Source organism: Camelus bactrianus, chromosome 21, assembly GCF_048773025.1.
Source record: "Camelus bactrianus isolate YW-2024 breed Bactrian camel chromosome 21, ASM4877302v1, whole genome shotgun sequence".
Lineage (NCBI taxonomy): Eukaryota > Metazoa > Chordata > Mammalia > Artiodactyla > Camelidae > Camelus > Camelus bactrianus.
Genome location: NC_133559.1, coordinates 28514202 through 28531186, shown reverse-complemented (window position 1 = coordinate 28531186; position 16985 = coordinate 28514202). Strand labels below are relative to the sequence as shown.

The 16985-nt window shown below is 42.0% G+C and overlaps 1 protein-coding gene across 8 annotated transcripts in view; it reads right to left on the bottom strand.

Annotated features, from left to right (window-relative positions):
* Positions 1–16634, bottom strand: part of SMG7 (SMG7 nonsense mediated mRNA decay factor) — a 75698-nt gene extending 59064 nt beyond the window's left edge. For 5 of the 8 annotated variants that reach the window (XM_074349926.1, XM_074349931.1, XM_074349930.1 and 2 more), the window contains exon 1: positions 15969–16634. Coding sequence is in view for 1 of the 8 variants with exons in the window: in XM_074349929.1 (XP_074206030.1) it covers positions 15969–15997 (29 nt within the window). In the remaining 7 variants the exon portion in view is untranslated. Of the gene's footprint in view, positions 1–8822; positions 8909–10403; positions 10514–15968 lie in introns of those variants that run through there. The other 3 variants (XM_074349927.1, XM_074349932.1, XM_074349928.1) reach the window with 3 other exon arrangements.
* Between the last annotated feature and the right edge of the window lie 351 nt (positions 16635–16985).

The window sequence follows — 16985 nt, the reverse complement described above, 5'->3', positions numbered from 1 at the left end:
CACACACAAAAATTCCACTAGGTGTCAGGCACTGCAGAGGCCTGAGGAACGCAACTGTCAGCATAAGAGTCCCTGTGCTCAACTGATAAAAAGAGTCCACGAGTTACAAACAGAGAAGACTGGTGATGCGAGCAAGCACAGCTTCAGGGGAAAGGCAGGGGCAGAAACAAGGGAACGATGGTTTGAGGAAGCAGAGTTGGTACAGACCATGTTTTCAAGGTGATAAATGGGGAAGATAAATGACAGAACATTGCTGGGGAAGGACAGGTTAAGGGGAGCTTGCTTAAACGTTTATGACAAAGCTGCAATAAAGGGAAAAAGGCTGAATATGTTTAAAAAAAAAAGTCACGATCTAGACCAAACACAAAGAAAACAACCTTAATAAGGAGGATGAGAACCTTCTTTCTGAAAAGAGGGACAAAGGCAAAGACTAGTAGAGGAAGGAACAGGATCAGCCCCACCAAAAGGTTTTTGTTTTTATTTTTGCATAAGTACCATCTGCTAAGAGTAGCAAAACTTCAAGAAAATAGTAAAAGTTTAAATTGACAACTGTAAAGAAGTGGGCAAAACAGGGGCGGGAAAAAGAACTAACAGGCAGTGGAAGACTATGCGTTTAAACAGCAGTTGGCCAGTCTGTAACTTTTTTTTTTTCCTAGCAAGGTTATCTATAATACCCAAAGAAGCATGTTGTCAGAATCATTCAGAGTGGACCTTCCCAGACAAGTGAGCTGGAAGGACAACGGGACAAGGGGACTGAGGATAGTGGTAAGACAACAGGTCACAGTGGTGCCTACAGATGTCTAAAGAGCAGAAGGGAAGAGCAAATACAGGAGGAGGAAGAAAAGAAAAGCAGGAAGTGACCAATAACAGCAGTTGGATTAATGCAGATGAGGCTACGGTTAAAATGGAATGGCTCAATGTAAGATTTTAGAGGTAGAAGAATTCTTAAGAATCACAAGTCTAAGATATAATATGGGCATACATGAAGGTCAATACATTAAAAAGAAAGGCGAAGAGATAAAAGAACAGAAAAAAGAGAGCTGCATTTTCAAATGAGTGTTCCAAGAAAACATCAGTCCTATGCAATGTGGCACAGCTTTGGGGACATCAAACTCTACCTCACTCTTGCAGGTTTACAATAGACATTAGACATTAGCATATTATAAGTTATGAGAAGAAATAAAGAATCCACTTTAACCTAGTATTCTTAAATTCATTTTGCCTTAGAAATATTGAAAATCCTAACACACATGAGTTTCCCAGAGAATTCGTGTTCAGCGGAACACACAGACTTGTCCATGTGTGATACATGTAAACACATCAAGGAGTTTGCTTCAAAAAACAGCGAGAGGCACGAGACCTTCAGTATTGGTGAGAATGTGGGGAAACAGGTGCTTTTCAAGCACTGCTAGGGCCCAAATAAACAGTATAGATTTTCCAGTATCTACCATGTATTATTCCCTTATTGCCGTTGTAACAGATTACCACAAATTTAGTGGCTTAAAACAACACAAATTTTATTTTCTTAAAGGTCTGAAAGTCAAAAGCCTAAATGGGTCTCAGTAAACTAAAATCAGGGTATCACCATGGCTGTGCTGCTTTCTGGAGGCTGTAGGGAAGAATCCCAGTTTTTGCCTTTTCCTGGTTCTTGAGATGCCCTGCACTCCTTGGCTGTGAGCCCCCTCCATTCCAACAGGATGTTCTCTCTCTACTTCTGATTCTTCTGCCTCCCTCATCCACACTTAAAGCATCCCTGTGACTGCCCTGGGCCCACCAAATAATTTATGATAATCTCTTTATTTTAAAGTCAGCAGATTAGCAACCTTAATTCCCTCTTGCCATGTAACACAATATATTCATAGGTTCTGGGATCAGAATGTAGATGTCTTTTGGGAGGCATTCTGACTACCACACTTAACAAAATATTTTTAAATGTGCACACTCTGGCATTCAAATAAGCATACACAAAAATGTGTGTATAAGGATGTTCATTATGGCATTTTTTAATAATAAAAAGTATTAGAAACAACATGAATTTCCATTGTTAGGGAATCAGTTTAGAAAATTACAGTACTCCCCACACAACAGAACAGTAGGCTGGTGTCTCTAACGATGCCGTAGATATAGAATTACGAACGCTGAGAGGGAAAAGAAGAAGATTACAAAACGACATGATTTAGCCCAACCCCAGTTGCTGAAAGTATATACATGCTTACGTACATACACGCATGTGACTATGTTAACACACATACACTGGAAGGCTACACAAGGCTGGACGGCATGGGGACCGTAAGCTCCTGTGTGCCTGGGGCAGTCCTGCTGTCCCAGAATCAGTTAGTACTCTCTTTCACTGTCATGTGATCATTCTTAAAGTTTTCTGAGTTTTGTTTTGTTTGTAAACAAACACGTATTACTTGGCTGGATGCTGAAAGTGGCAAGAACCAGATCTATATTACACTTGAAGTTTTAAAAAAAAACAAAAGTAACTTTTAAGAAATGTGCTTTCTAACATATGAATTTGTAACCACTAATTGTGAACCATCTACATTACATATATTACACCACTGGGCAGTGTCAATGGCAATCAGATACCAAAAGGGAAATTCTTCATATTTAAGAGCACAGCCCAAGTGTATGCAGACGACAAAGAGGGAGCCGATCAAGGCCAATGCCAATTCTGCTGCTAGTTAGGTACTCTGAGTCTCATTTCCCTTCTCCACAAAATGCCAGCCCAGCTCTACAAGGTTCCTGTACAGAAATGCTTATGAAGACAATTAGGTGAAAGCACTCTGAAAAGCATAAAGCAGAAGTAAAATGGAAGATGGTCCTCTTGAGGAATAAAGTAGCCCATTTCACAGGGAAGACCCTTCAGCTGCCTTATAGCCACTTAAGGCACAACTGCTCCCAACCAATTCAAATACTATGTTAGAAGTTTTAAAGGAAATATTAATACATTCAGAAATGCAGAAAATGAAAATAATGCATAAATTAGGCTCTTTACCCACCTGGAACTATGGTGGGTGCCATCTGTATCTGCATCTATATCTTCTCATGTAATTCTCCCAACCACTCTATCATAGTCATTTTATAGACAGGAAGATACAAAACAAAGAACTAAAACTACAGACTGAGGTTTAAGGTCACATTGCTACATGTAGCAGAGCTGGGACTGAACTCAGGACAACCTAAAGAAAAATTAGGCAAATCTTAATCTAAAGGCTTTTGCTCATTCAACTCATTATACCACGCTCCTTTCATAGGAAGCCAAAAAGACCCCTGTATGATTTAACAGACAACTAAATTAACATATTTTTAACTAGCAAGTGATTAGTATGTTAACATTTTCTTTTCCTTTTATAAATGAGAATCTATGACCAATAAGCCTTAACATTTGAGTTGTACTTCTTAAAATACTCTGACCATTTCTCATGAAAAAACAAAATGAAACAAAGCAATATTAAAGACTATTTCAGACAAACAATATTATTATTTTGGTTATTTAAACTAAGCAGAATTTGAGAAACATGTATTTTAGATATTAAAACACAAGAATTTCACTTTAGACTATCTTAAACTATGTATGTGTGTAGAAGTGAAAATTCTGCAGATGCCCTAGGATACTTTTTATACTCAAATCTGTCCTGTGGTGTTTCTCTTAACACTGCTTTTTATCTTTTTCCACCAGCAATAAAAAAATTTTCAAGTATAACTTTGACCCCTTTTTTTCTTTGAATACCCTTCTTCCAATTGTGTTTTACACTAATTACCTTATATCTCATCACCGCACAGTATCTCAAAGAAAATCTGTTTAAGTTGTTGCCTGATACAGTCTACAGATTTAATGCAATCCCTATCAAATTACCCAGAACATATTTCACAGAACTAGAACAAATCATAATAAAATTTATATGGAATCATCAAAGACCTAGAATTGCCAAAGCATTACTGAAGAGAAAGAAAGAGGCTGGAGGAATAACTCTCCCAGACTTCAGACAATACTATAGAGCTACAGTCATCAAGACAGCATGGTATTGGTACCAAAACAGACATATAGACCAATGGAACAGAATAGAGAGCCCAGAAATGAACCCACAAACTTCTGGTCAACTCATCTTCGACAAAGGAGGCAAGAATATACAATGGAATAAAGATAGTCTCTTCAGCAAATGGTGTTGGGAAAACCAGATAGCAGCATGTAAAGCAATGAAGCTAGAACACTCCCTTACACCGCACACAGAAATAACTCAAAATGGATCAAAGACTTAAACATAAGACAAGATACAGTGAACCTCCTAGAAGAAAATATAAGCAAAACATTATCTGACATACATCTCAAAAATGTTCTTCTAGAACAGTCTACTCAAGCAATAGAAATAAAAGCAAGAATAAACAAATGGGACCTAATGAAACTTACAAGCTTCTGCACAGCAAAGGAAACCATAAGTAAAACAAAAAGACAACCTACAGAATGGGAGAAAATTTTTGCAAATGAAACCGACAAAGGCTTGATCTCCAGAATATATAAGCAGCTCATACAACTCAATAAGAAGAAAATAAACAACCCAATCCAAAAATGGGCAGAAGACCTAAACAAGCAATTCTCCAAGGAAGACACACAAATGATCAACAGACACACGAAAAAATGCTCCGTATCACTAATTATCAGAGAAATGCAAATCAAAACTACGATGAGGTATCACCTCACACCAGTCAAAATGGCCATCATTCAAAAATCCACAAATGACAAATGCTGGAGAGGCTGTGGAGAAAAGGGAACCCTCCTTCACTGCTGGTGGGAATGCAGTTTGGTGCAGCCACTGTGGAAAACAGTATGGAGAGTCCTCAAAAGACTAGGAATAGACTTACCATATGACCCAGGAATCCCGCTCCTAGGCATATATCCAGAAGGAACCCTACTTCAAAAAGACACCTGAACCCCAATGTTCATAGCAGCACTATTTGCAATAGCCAAGACACGGAAACAGCCTAAATGTCCATCAACAGATGACTGAATAAAGAAGATGTGGTATATTTATACAATGGAATACTACTCAGCCATAAAAACCGACAACATAATGCCATTTGCAGCAACATGGATGCTCCTGGAGAATGTCATTTTAAGTGAAGTAAGCCAGAAAGAGAAAGAAAAATACCATATGAGATCGCTCATATGTGGAATCTAAACAAACAAACAAACAAACAAAGCATAAATACAAAACAGAAATAGACTCACAGACATAGAATACAAACTTGTGGTTGCCAAGGGGGCGGGGAGTGGGAAGAGACAGACTGGGATTTCAAAATTGTAGAATAGATAAACAAACTTATACTGTATAGCACAGGGAAATATATACAAGATCTTATGGTAGCTCACAGAGAAAAAAATGTGACAATGAATATATATATATGTTCATGTATAACTGAAAAATTGTGCTCTACACTGGAATTTGACACAAAATTGTAAAATGATTATAAATCAATAAAGAATGTTGGAAAAAAAACAGAAAAAAAAAGTTGCTGCCTGATAAATTAGTAATTCACGAACTTTCTAAGAGGTAGTGATAGTAAAACACACTCTAGGATACTGTACCCCAAGTAGTATAGCACTGAAATACTAGGCCTTTGGGAAGAGGAGAGAAGGAAGAAGGATTCAAGTTACGTGGTCAGTGACCCACAGTTTTTGGAAACAGACTGAGGGTATTAATACGTCAATACAGCAGTTCTTTAAATAGAATAGATTTCAGAATCACGCTTCTCACTTAAGACAGACACTACGGAAGGAAAAATGCCATCAAGGACTGAGAACAAAATGCTAATCACCAGAGAAGGTCTGTAACTTTTTTCTTTACTTAATGTTATGCTCTGCCCCCTCCCATAATGCTGCAGATCTTCTTCCTTCAACCCCACCTCCATTCCACGTCTGATCTCAACAGGTGAAGAGTCTACTAAAGAAGTCCTATCAACCCAGTTATTTTCAGAATGACAGGTATTCACTAAAACTCTCATCCCCTATGTGATAATTTAGTAATGTTCCAAATAACTAATTTTTGCCTAAGATGAGGCTATTTACAAAAATATGGAAAAGAAATTTAAATCTTTACGTATCTCCAAGGAAGACCTGGAGGCATTACATACATTTTTCTTGTGTCTTCACATTCTAGTAGATACATATACAACAAACATCAGCCATTCAAATATAAATTGTTCCCATAAGACTGAAGACCAGGTTATTGAAAGAAAATCTTCCACTCCCAAAAGAAACACAGAATGAGACAGGGACTAATCAAAATTCACATGACACAACCTGACTGCCAGTCTGATCTGATCACGATGTTTACAACAACCAAACTCTCAATCATTCCTAGTATCAAATTTTTTAGCGTTCCTCCACCACACTGTCCACAGGCATTTACTCATTCTGTGCCTCTGCCTGCTACATTCTTCTCTTCTTTCTTAACCTGACTAATCCTACTCATCCTTTAAGACTGAGCTCCAGGGTTCAACTCCAGAAGACTTCTCTGAAGTCCCAAGCTATAGAAGTTCCACTTCCCTCAATATACTCTTCATCCCTTGAAATAATTTAACTGGTATTTACCACATTACAGCTGTCTCTCAGTACCCACGGGGATCGATTCGCAGATGCTCAAGTCCCTTATGTAAGATGGTGTGGTACGAGCATATAGCCTTCACACATCCTCCCCACCCTCTCATATACGTTAAATCTTTAGGTTGCTTATAACTCCTAATCCAATGTAAGTGCTATGTAAATAGCCATAAATACAATGTAAATACTATGTACATAGCTGCCTGTGATTGGTAAATTCAAGTTTTGCTTTCTGAACTGTCTGGGATTCCTCCCTGCCCAATATCTTCCATCTGCAGATGGAACCCAAGGATACAGAGGATCAACTGTGTATTAAAGTATCTGCGTAACATCCATCTCCCCCAGGAGACCACTATCTTAAGGAACAAGAATCAGTTCAATTGCTTTTATATTCTCAGAGCCTAGCACTGGCATTCTTAAGTAGTCCATAAATGTTTTGCAAGAATGGACAAAAGCATAAAAACTCTATTCAACACCCATCATGTACCATGCACATTTAAAATTTGCTGAGACGTGATCTCTATCACACTCAGTCTAGCTGCAGAGATAATTCACTTAGATATTAAAAAAAGAGGTCATTACAAATTTTAGAACTTACAAGTACCAAATGACTAACAGGAAATTCTACAAAAAGTCAAAGAATGCAGAAATCACTAGTGTGGACAAGAAGTCATAAGAGAAGGTGAAGCTTAAGACAGTGGAGGATGGTACTTCCTACAGGGGAAAGGCCTTGGAAGAGAGATTAAAGCAGCAATTAAAGCAGGAACGGATAAACCGTGTTTAGAAGACAGTGAGTAGATGACTCTGGCTAGGGTAGCTGGTTCCTCTCAAAAGGTAAGGAGACATGCGGCAGAGGGAGATGAGGGTCATTTTAAGGAAGGCCAAGAATGCTGACCTAAGGAGCCGAAGCAAGAGAAAGCCATTTACAAATGGTTTTCAGGAATATTAATGAAGAAACAATGCAAAAGACTAGCAGGGGGACAGGGTCTGATGGAGAAGCAGAATTTGTTAAAGGTATGTAAACCTCTGTTATTTTTTCTAACACTGACTGCAATTTTATGAATCAATGTTCCATTTTAAAGATAAAAAAATCAAGACCCAGAGATGTTGTTAGTTCAAAAGCAGAGAAAGTAATGGGCAGCGTTTAAAAACCCGAAGTCAATGCTGTCTTCTTGCTCCCTGAGACACCTGGAGGCAAGGTATCAGGTAGAAGACCACTTCAACAGTCTGGGTGAAAACTGACAGGGCCGGAAATGAAAAAGAAGAGACAGCAGGAAGGTGACATTTCCAAAATGATGGATGTGTGGAAGAGGGTGAGGAACACTGGGAGAATCAAAGGTGACTGCAAGGTTCTAGGCCTGAATGGGAGGATGGGGAGTGGCAGCACCAATGAGGAAAATGAGAAAAACATAGGGTAAGAAGAGAAGGGTAAGGATTAAAGATTAAGAGTTGACTTTAAGAATGCTGAGTTTGCCATGACAGAGAGACTTCAAAGATTAGGAATGTCCAGAAGGCAGAGGTGCAAAATTACCAGATTAGTCAGTGCCAGTGGCGAATTTTCAGGCATTATACATAGCTGAAACTTACATCAGCGCTTGCTATGTGCCACAAGCATCCCAAGCACTTGACATGTCGCCTCCCTCAGCCTTTGTAACTCTACGCGTCAGATGCTCTTATTATCGTAACTTCTCAGGTGTGGAAACCGAGGTACAGAAAACTCGAGCAGCTTGTCCAAGGCAACACAGCTAGTAAGTGGCAGGGCTGTGGTTTGGGTTCAGGGACCATGCTCTAAGGCACTATGCTCAATTGCACTTCGCTATGTATCACTTGACGTTTATGCCTATTTCATTAAATAGTTTATAAACTCTCTGAATGACAGGCATGGTACTGTATGCCGATTTGTCTCCACAGGACTTAGCACAATGATTTATACCTAAGTAGGTGCTTGACAGATTTTAAACAGTGATGATGGAGTGACAGCGAAAGTCCTGTCATTTCTGCGAAAAAAAAAAAAAAAAAGGTGAAAGAAAACAGAGAAACAGGGCTATGCCTTTCTTTTTGCCACGAGTGGGGTGAGGTGGACCAGGAAAACAAAATAAAAGAGGCAGGGTAATCAGAATCATGGAATCTCAGCGCTAAAAACAACAGAGCTCAGAAGCTCCCATTTGTACATCACAGCAGCCATGAACTATGTGGTAACTATGTGGTAGGTACTTACTTGTGCACCTGGTAAAACTGCTTGAGAGTATATTCTCTTTTTATTCCTGGGATATATCTTGGCCCAAATTGAATGTTTACTGGTGGGATGGATGGTTGGATATGAGAGGGACACAGAGACTGAAACAAAGGAAAGTAAACATTTGAGTGTGAGAGAGAAAGGAAAACAATCGATGGATGAATCTGGCCATTGGGTCTCTGGCACCTCTGGAAATACCAATTCCAATAAAGTGCTAAGGAAAAATAGCTGGATTACAAAAGGGATTAAGGAAAAACATGGTAAATAAAGGGAAGAACACAGTATAGGTCACAGTTGAAATTGTTAGCCATAAAAGAAAGGTAAGGAAGGCCAGAGCTTAAAGGGAAACAGGAACAGAAAAGGATTTTTAAGAGAAAACTGAGATTGGTCCACAAAAGAGGACTAGTGAAGGGGATTAAAAAGACTGCAAGAAGAGAGACAACACACGTGAAATAAGGCTCGGGAGTAGTTAGTAATACACAATCAAGAGCACAGGTGCAGGAAGGGCTTGTGCCGGACTCTATTAGCCAAACTGCTTTTCCCTTTGCGAAACCTACGCTAGCTATCAAGTCTGCAAAACTACCACCCTGTACATCTCTACTTCTCTGTCAATAACCTATTTGCTCTAAGAAAAACTTGGAAAAGGCCTGGCCTGAATTCTACTGTCATGTATTAAATGGGAGTGAATGGAATTTTTTAAAATGTATGTGGAATAAAGGAGACATGAAATGTTTCTCTTGCCTGAAATGTCAATTTGCCCAATATCCGCTTTAAAAAGTCCAATACATATTTGAAAACCCAGATCAAATCTCACCTCCTCCAAGAGACCTTCCTCACCTCACCTCCAACTCTGCTGGAATAAAGTTCTTCTTCCCAAAACTTAAACAGTACCTGTTTCTCTATCATAGCTCTTACCAGTTCATCCACTATTACTTAAATGTCTTTTTCTAGTATCTTTGAGTTTCCCAAAGGCAAAGTCCTTTTAATTGTGCTCTGCACATAATAAGTATTCAATAATTGCCAATAAAATAAAACTCAAATTAAAAAAAATTTAAAACATGTACAAGTTTCTATGGGTAAAGTCTAAACATAGTAACTAGTCTATTACTACTTAAGAGAAAACTGCTAAGAGAAGCCTTAGAAATAATCTGTGGCTTGAAGGAGAAGAAAACAAGAGAATGAACCTAAGTGAATGTGCACACTCACAGGGAACTTTGGGCAATATGTGGAAACATTTCTGATTGTCACAAATGGGGGAGAGTGATACAGGATGCACAGAGGCCAGGGATGCTATTAACCATCCTCTGATGCACAGGACTGCTCCCCACAACAGGGGATTATCTGCCATAAACCCTGTTCTAAACAAAGCAGCGAAGAAAAAAAGCCCAGAACAAAATCGCTACCAAATCTACCTGAGACTCCCACAGTTTTCTTAAACAATTAGCAGTCACCTATTCTTCAAAGTGACTTAAAAATTGAGTCTAGGGAAGGTGAAAACAACCTGCCAAAGCAGCTCCACTTACATGTTAACAAGAAAGGAGCTGGTGACAAGTTCTCACTTACCATGTGACACGTCTGCCAAAACGCCATCCCTGCATTTTCCTGTGTTGGTGATGAGCCCTTCTTGGTTCTCACCTCCTAGATCGTTGATAAATCTACCCACAATTCAGCAACTAAATTAAAATACAGCTTGATTACAAAACTTAAATGGCAATACGTGATGACCAGTTGCCAAAATACCCTCATACAGGTGAACAATCTACTATCCAAAAGGTAACTGCTCAACCGTTTGTTCTCTAAACGAGATCAATCAGTTAAACAAACCCACCCAAACTTCCAAGGACTCGTTCATGCCACCAGCAACAAAAATCCGAAAGGCTACCCAGGATGAGAGATGTAGCTGGAGACTGCAAACGGTATTTCTCCACTAAAACACAATCTAGCCCTTTCAAGTCTGAACTCCCCCTCTTTCAAAGTTGCCTCATGACAAACTTGCTACACGAGTGGGTCCAGATCTTGTATCTTAAAACAAAACAAAACAAAAAACTCGGCAAATGTTTCATCTACCATGAAGGTAAAACACAGCAGCTGTTAGAAAGCAATGAAACGTAGGCTCCGACAGGAAGTATACATTTTGAATCCAACTGAAACCACAAGGGAAGCAGAAATTAACTGCCAAAATAATTCAGCCAGTTAATATCCAAGCAGGTAAAATGATATTAACACTATTATAACAAAAAGTAGATTTGTAAGCCTCAAGAGAGGGTAATTTCTTTTTTTTAAACAATTTTCCCATGTTTGGAAAAGCAGCCACATTTGGCTGATTTTCTGGGTCCAAAGTTATTTTAAATCCTGTGCATGGGAGTGGGGGCGGGGGTGCATGGGTAAGGGGAAGATTTCTTGACCATGTAAACTTCTATCAGCTTGTACTATAGGATTTCTTGAAACTTCTAGAGACAGGGATTAGCCAGCCCAGCATTACCAGATTCTTTCAGAACCTGTAGCCCACTCCATTTAGTACATACATTTCTCCCAAACGCTCACAGTACCTGTACCTCTCCCCAGGCTAGAGTAAAGCTGTTTGCTATTTTATCTAGCCATATCCCCTCCCTTTATCTCCCTCTGTCCCAAGATTTACAGCAACACATTTTATCTTACAATATATTGGATATTTTAATTAGTATTTAAATGGCAACCAGTTTCTAGTGTCTCAGAAAATAATCCTGTGGCTGTTATATTATTTCTACTCTGGTAACAAAGTTTCTGACCAAGAACTGTGCCACTGGAATGCGGCCTCTCCACTGATAAGAGATATCATACGAAAAAAAAAATTCTAACAAAATGGACAATTTGTAGACTGTTCCTGTAAAGTGGTCTAACAGCAGGGATATAGAGAGGAGTGAAGGAAGGAAAGAGGAGAGTTGGGGGCAGCATGAACAGCTGCCTCCCACTACCGCAGCAGATGTGTGCCACCTTTCACAACCGGGTTTGACCTGTCTGGTATTCCCTATGGCTATGGTTATTCTATGCTCTCATCTTCCAGAACAGGTTCAGTGATGTCTTCCCTGTCTGGTACTTCATACTCCCCCCACCCCTGTTTTCCCAACTTTTGGCATGTGAATTTCCATATTTCTATTCTTTTGAATGCCATTCTTTTAAAGCACGACATTATCCCTCACTACTATGGCCTGTTCGCACCCTTCTCCCATCCTCACCAGTATTCAACACACCCTTTTCTTTCACTCAACAGAGATGTCAGTCTTTAAAATTCTTTCCATTTTGTCATAAATCAAAAGAGAAAACACTTAATTTTCTTCAATTTGAGTATTAAATTTCCAACATTATTCAGCTAAGAACTCCCATATCTAAGACCATTACTTATTTTTATAAAATATAAGAAGTCTTGCTGGTCTGCTATCTCAAAATGAAAAAAACAAAACAAACAAACAAAAAAAAAACACTTCCACTCTAACAAAAAAACTGAAATTTCATCATTTTTTCCTGCCCAGAGCATCACCCACACAGAGGACAGCTCTTCCTTCCTTTCACCTCTGCTCTGTTTCTACAACTCAAGACTAACTCAGTCCCCTTGATGCTGGATTCCTTCTCTTCGTCTTCCTGATGCTTCTTACCTCATATCCTCATTTCTCACTCTTTTGAAACTGCCATTTTGCTCCCTGGTGTGCCACCACCCCACCATTTCAACACCAGACACCTCAGCTCATTTACTCTAACAAATTAATTCAGCTGAGACAAAACTAATTTTTACCTGCATAAGGGAAGATCTGTAGCTGTGCAGTCTAAAAATTGCCCAGTCATGGTCTTACACTGACAACGGTAGGCAACACAACTCTTCCTAAAGTCAAGGTCACAAAGAATAACTGCTATACCCCCAACCACACCCACTAAGCAGTACACAGCATCCTCCCTGAGTTGTCTACTAAAACCAACAGTTCCACTGTCATCAAAGAAAGTGAACATCATGCTTCTCTGAGGACACTGTCTAGTCTCCCACAGCAGACTTTAAATGGAAAGATTATCTGAAGAAGCAGAAGAAGGAAATTCTGGCTGGTGCAAGCCTTTCTTTGCTCTCTCCCCACCTCTGTCCCAGACTACTATTAGCCCTAAGACTTGCTTTATTTACTTAGGATAGATGAGTAAGATTGAGAAAAGACTGGCTCTCAGGATTCTTTAAGGGATTCCAGGTCCTATGCCTGTTCAATTTTGCCTGTTCAACTTTAGGTGGAAAATTTAGGCTATTTAAACATTGTGTTCATTTATTCTTATTCTTTTCTTTCTTCAAATAACTAAATTCATCTCAAGCTGTCTGTTATTGATTCCACAACCTAAGGATAAGTCTTCCCTACCATGCTAACTTAAAAAAATAAAAGATGTATTAACACAGAAGCCTCTCAAAGACAACTGATCTTTCCATTAAAGTCACTACCTCCCTCCCTACCTGCTTTTCATCCTACCTTTCTAGTTCCACTGCCACCACCTTATTTCTGGCCCTTAAGTGCCTACTACACAGATTCACCTTTCTAATACAGAGTTACGAAAGTGTGAATTCCCTTTTAAGCAAACCATCTCAGATTCTCCATTGTCCACCCATTTTAACTATAAACTACAGATCATAATATTCAAGACACTCTCAAATATTGGCACCTAATCAAACAGGCTTTCCATTATCACCCTGTCTGTATAAAACAGCACATCCTTGTCTTGCTTTATTTTTCTTCCTAGTACTTGTCACCCCTGATTAACAAATTTATCTGTTCATATGTTTATTGATTGCATCCTTCTACCAGCAAATACCTTCCTATGTTCACTCTTTTGCTCACCACTGAATCCTCAGTGCCTGGAACACAGTAAGCTCTCAAGATATACTTGTGGAAAGAATCGATGAACTCAAACATGTCGCACACAGTATAGCTCGTCTGGAATTAGAAGATCTACATTTGAGTTAAGAGCTTCCACATACCAAATATATAATCCTCAACAATTTTGACTTCTTGGGGATATACTTTCTTCATCTGTAAAAAGAACGGGTCAAACTTAATAATCTATAAAACTTATGTTTTTTCTAGCTGCATCACCCTATACCCTTGTTTAATTGGACCGAATACCTCCCCTGGCCCCCAACTTCCCTATCTATGTACCTCTGCTCAGTTTCCTTCCATCTGGATTCTTCCTTCTCGATCCACACTTGTCAGAATACCGTTTAACCTTAAGGTCCATTTTAAGTGCCATTTTCTCCTTGAAGCCTAGCAAACTGTAAACTCTGCAAGAGGAGGGTGGAGTTCTCACTATTCTATTCTCAGTAGTTAGTACAATGCCTAGCACATAGGCAATCAACAAAATGATGAATCATGTGTTATGAATGAACATGTAACAAAAGGAGCTTTTCCTGATTCACCCCAATTGCTCAGGTAATCTCCTGCCTACGGACTCTTATAACACTTGGCAACTTTTATGATACTTACCATATTTTATTTGCCTAATATATACTAAACTGCAAATTCCTTAAAATTAAGGACTGTCCTGGTAGTTTCCAATCTCCCTTCTAGCGCATCTCAGAGATCTCTGCCACACTTGTATTTGTCAAACTCATCTGATATGTTAGACAATGAAGGGCTAATAAAGGAGAAGAAAGGGCCTCAATATACAGGTATCGTTCCAACGACCCTGCAGTCAGCGGGCACGCACGTCGTGTGGCTCCTGTCCCTACTAAACTCAGACATGCAACCATAACTGAAAAGTCTCATCGTCCTCTCCTCTACACAACCCTGCTTAATAAAACTATTACTACTTTCAAAAGGAGCATAGCTACCCTCATGTTATCACTTAACTACATACCCTGTCTTGCAATATACATACCGGGATCCACTCACACATCAATACTCTGACACCACTAAACAGCCAAAGTGACTTTTCTGCTCATTTCAGATTTCTACTCCATCGAATTCCCTCCTCCACAAGGTATGAAACCGTTTTTAAAAATATTTTCCCATAAGCTTGCCTTCTTAGTTCTGCTACTGAAAGACAAAAACGACCTGTTTCAAGGTCTTTCTTCCCCTTTTCTAAGCAATGGTAACTCCCCAATTAATCTCAGGCTCTAACAATCTTATTTTTCTCTGCCATCAAGATTTTGATCCTCGTTTACTTCTACCTCCGAGCTCTTACTCTGCTTCCATGGAACCTTCCTAGCTGTACAATAGCGGGTGTCTTTCCGTTCAATATGCTCTCGCCATCATGTACTTGGTTCCAATGTGTCTGCATCTTCTTCCTCCAACAATGGGTATCAATCGCCCCCCTTAACCCTCCCCAGATACATATCACATACTCTTACACTCTGTACCCATGCGTCACTCTACCTCCGACATACAAGTTCTTTACACCACTCTTAATGAATCCACACGACTCTCAGAATGGTATCTTCCGACTGCACTGATTCTAACCCAGTTTTTCTGGGGGAACCCAACCCCGTCCACAGTACCTCCCTCTTTCCTCACTTCCTCATCCATTCTCCTTCTTTATACCCCTCCACCCCGACTCTGCCAACTAACTACAAATGATATTATTCCTCGGTACTTCCAACCCCAGAATGAAGAACAAACTCCAGCCTCCTGCGGTCCTCCCTCCCGGAGCCCCCACACACCTCAGGTGTGCAGACTTCCACCTCGGCTTCTCCCCAGGCATCGCTCCAGCCAATCCCACACCACTCCACGCTTCCCCGCCACCGAGATCAGACTCTTCCACACCCACCTCCACTCCGGGTCTCCGCCGGCTCCCGGGGCACCCCCCTCCCGACTCCGGCGAGCCGGCGAGCCCACGACCCCGGGCGCGCGCGCGCACACACATTCTCACGCCTCCCTAACCTCCTTCCCAGCGCGGAGACGAGCCGGCTCCACTGGAACTCGGCCCGGCCAGCGGGGGGCCCGGCGCCAGCGCGTGTGCCCGCCCCGCCCCCTCCCGCGGACCCTCCCGCAGCCCCCCGCCTCCCGGCCGAGGAAGGCGAGGACCCCGTAACTCCCCCGCCGCCCCGGACGTGCCACCTCTGTGTCTGCCTCTCCATGCCCCAACCCTCGGCCCGCTCCCCCTACGTCCCGGGCCAGCCTCGGCCCTCACCGGAGATACTGCGCGCTCTGCAGGCTCATCCTCTGCCGCCGCGTCTTCCCGCGAAGCCTCTGTGGGTTTCTCAGGCTCCTCGGAGCGGCCCCGCGGCACCGCGGGCGCTGGCGGCCGCCGCCATCTTCCTCTCCTCCGACTCCTCCTCGCTCGGCGGGGGGGGGTGGGGGGTGAGTGAGGCGAGGGGGAGGGAGCGGGGAAAGCTGCTCTCGCTGCTGCTCTGGCCCGTGGGGCGCAGGGACACTCCGACCCGGGAGGGGGAGGGGGAGGGAGAAGGGATGGGGGCGGGAGAAAGAGGAGGGAGAAGCAGAGGAAGGAAGTGGGGGTCCCTCTCGCGAGATTTCAGCGGCGCCCGTCCCTCCGGGTGATTTCCGCTTTTCTGCGGCGCTCCTTCTTGGGATCAGCTAGCTGTGTTGCGCCGGTGCGGCTGCTGAGCGGCCGGCTGGAGGCACTTGGCAGCTTCCGGTCAATCCACCCCTCTCCTCCCGCGCGAGGGGGCAACCCCAGCCTCACCAGGAACATCGAGCCCTAATCAGCCGGGAGTTACACTCAAAACCTTCCCCCGTCTTTCCACTCCACCCGTTTTCTCTCTTCCTTTTCCCACTCCTCCACTCTTCCCTACCGGAAACGCCGCCCCTTCCTCCTACAGTTCCGGCCGCCAGTCCCTCGTCTGGTCTGCCCTCGCGCTCTAGAGTGACGCTGAGGACCCCCTCCTCTTTTCTGCGGCCCCTCCCCCTGCACGCAGGGAGGCTGTTGGAGGGGATAGGGTGGAGCCCAGGGATGAAGAGAAAAGAAACCAATCGGATTGGGTAATCAGCTGCCAAGGCAACTGGAGGCTGTAGTTGTATTGTCATAGTAACCAGTGTGTGCGGACAGACTGGCTCTCCCGTGGCGAGTGGATTCCCAGTTAAGTGCCCAGGCTTCCCCCTTGGCTCCCCTTCCACCTGCAGGCGTCCCCCAGGGTGGGAATCCGGGTAGTTATCCTGGGCGGTGAAGCTCATTTCCTCCTCGCTTGCC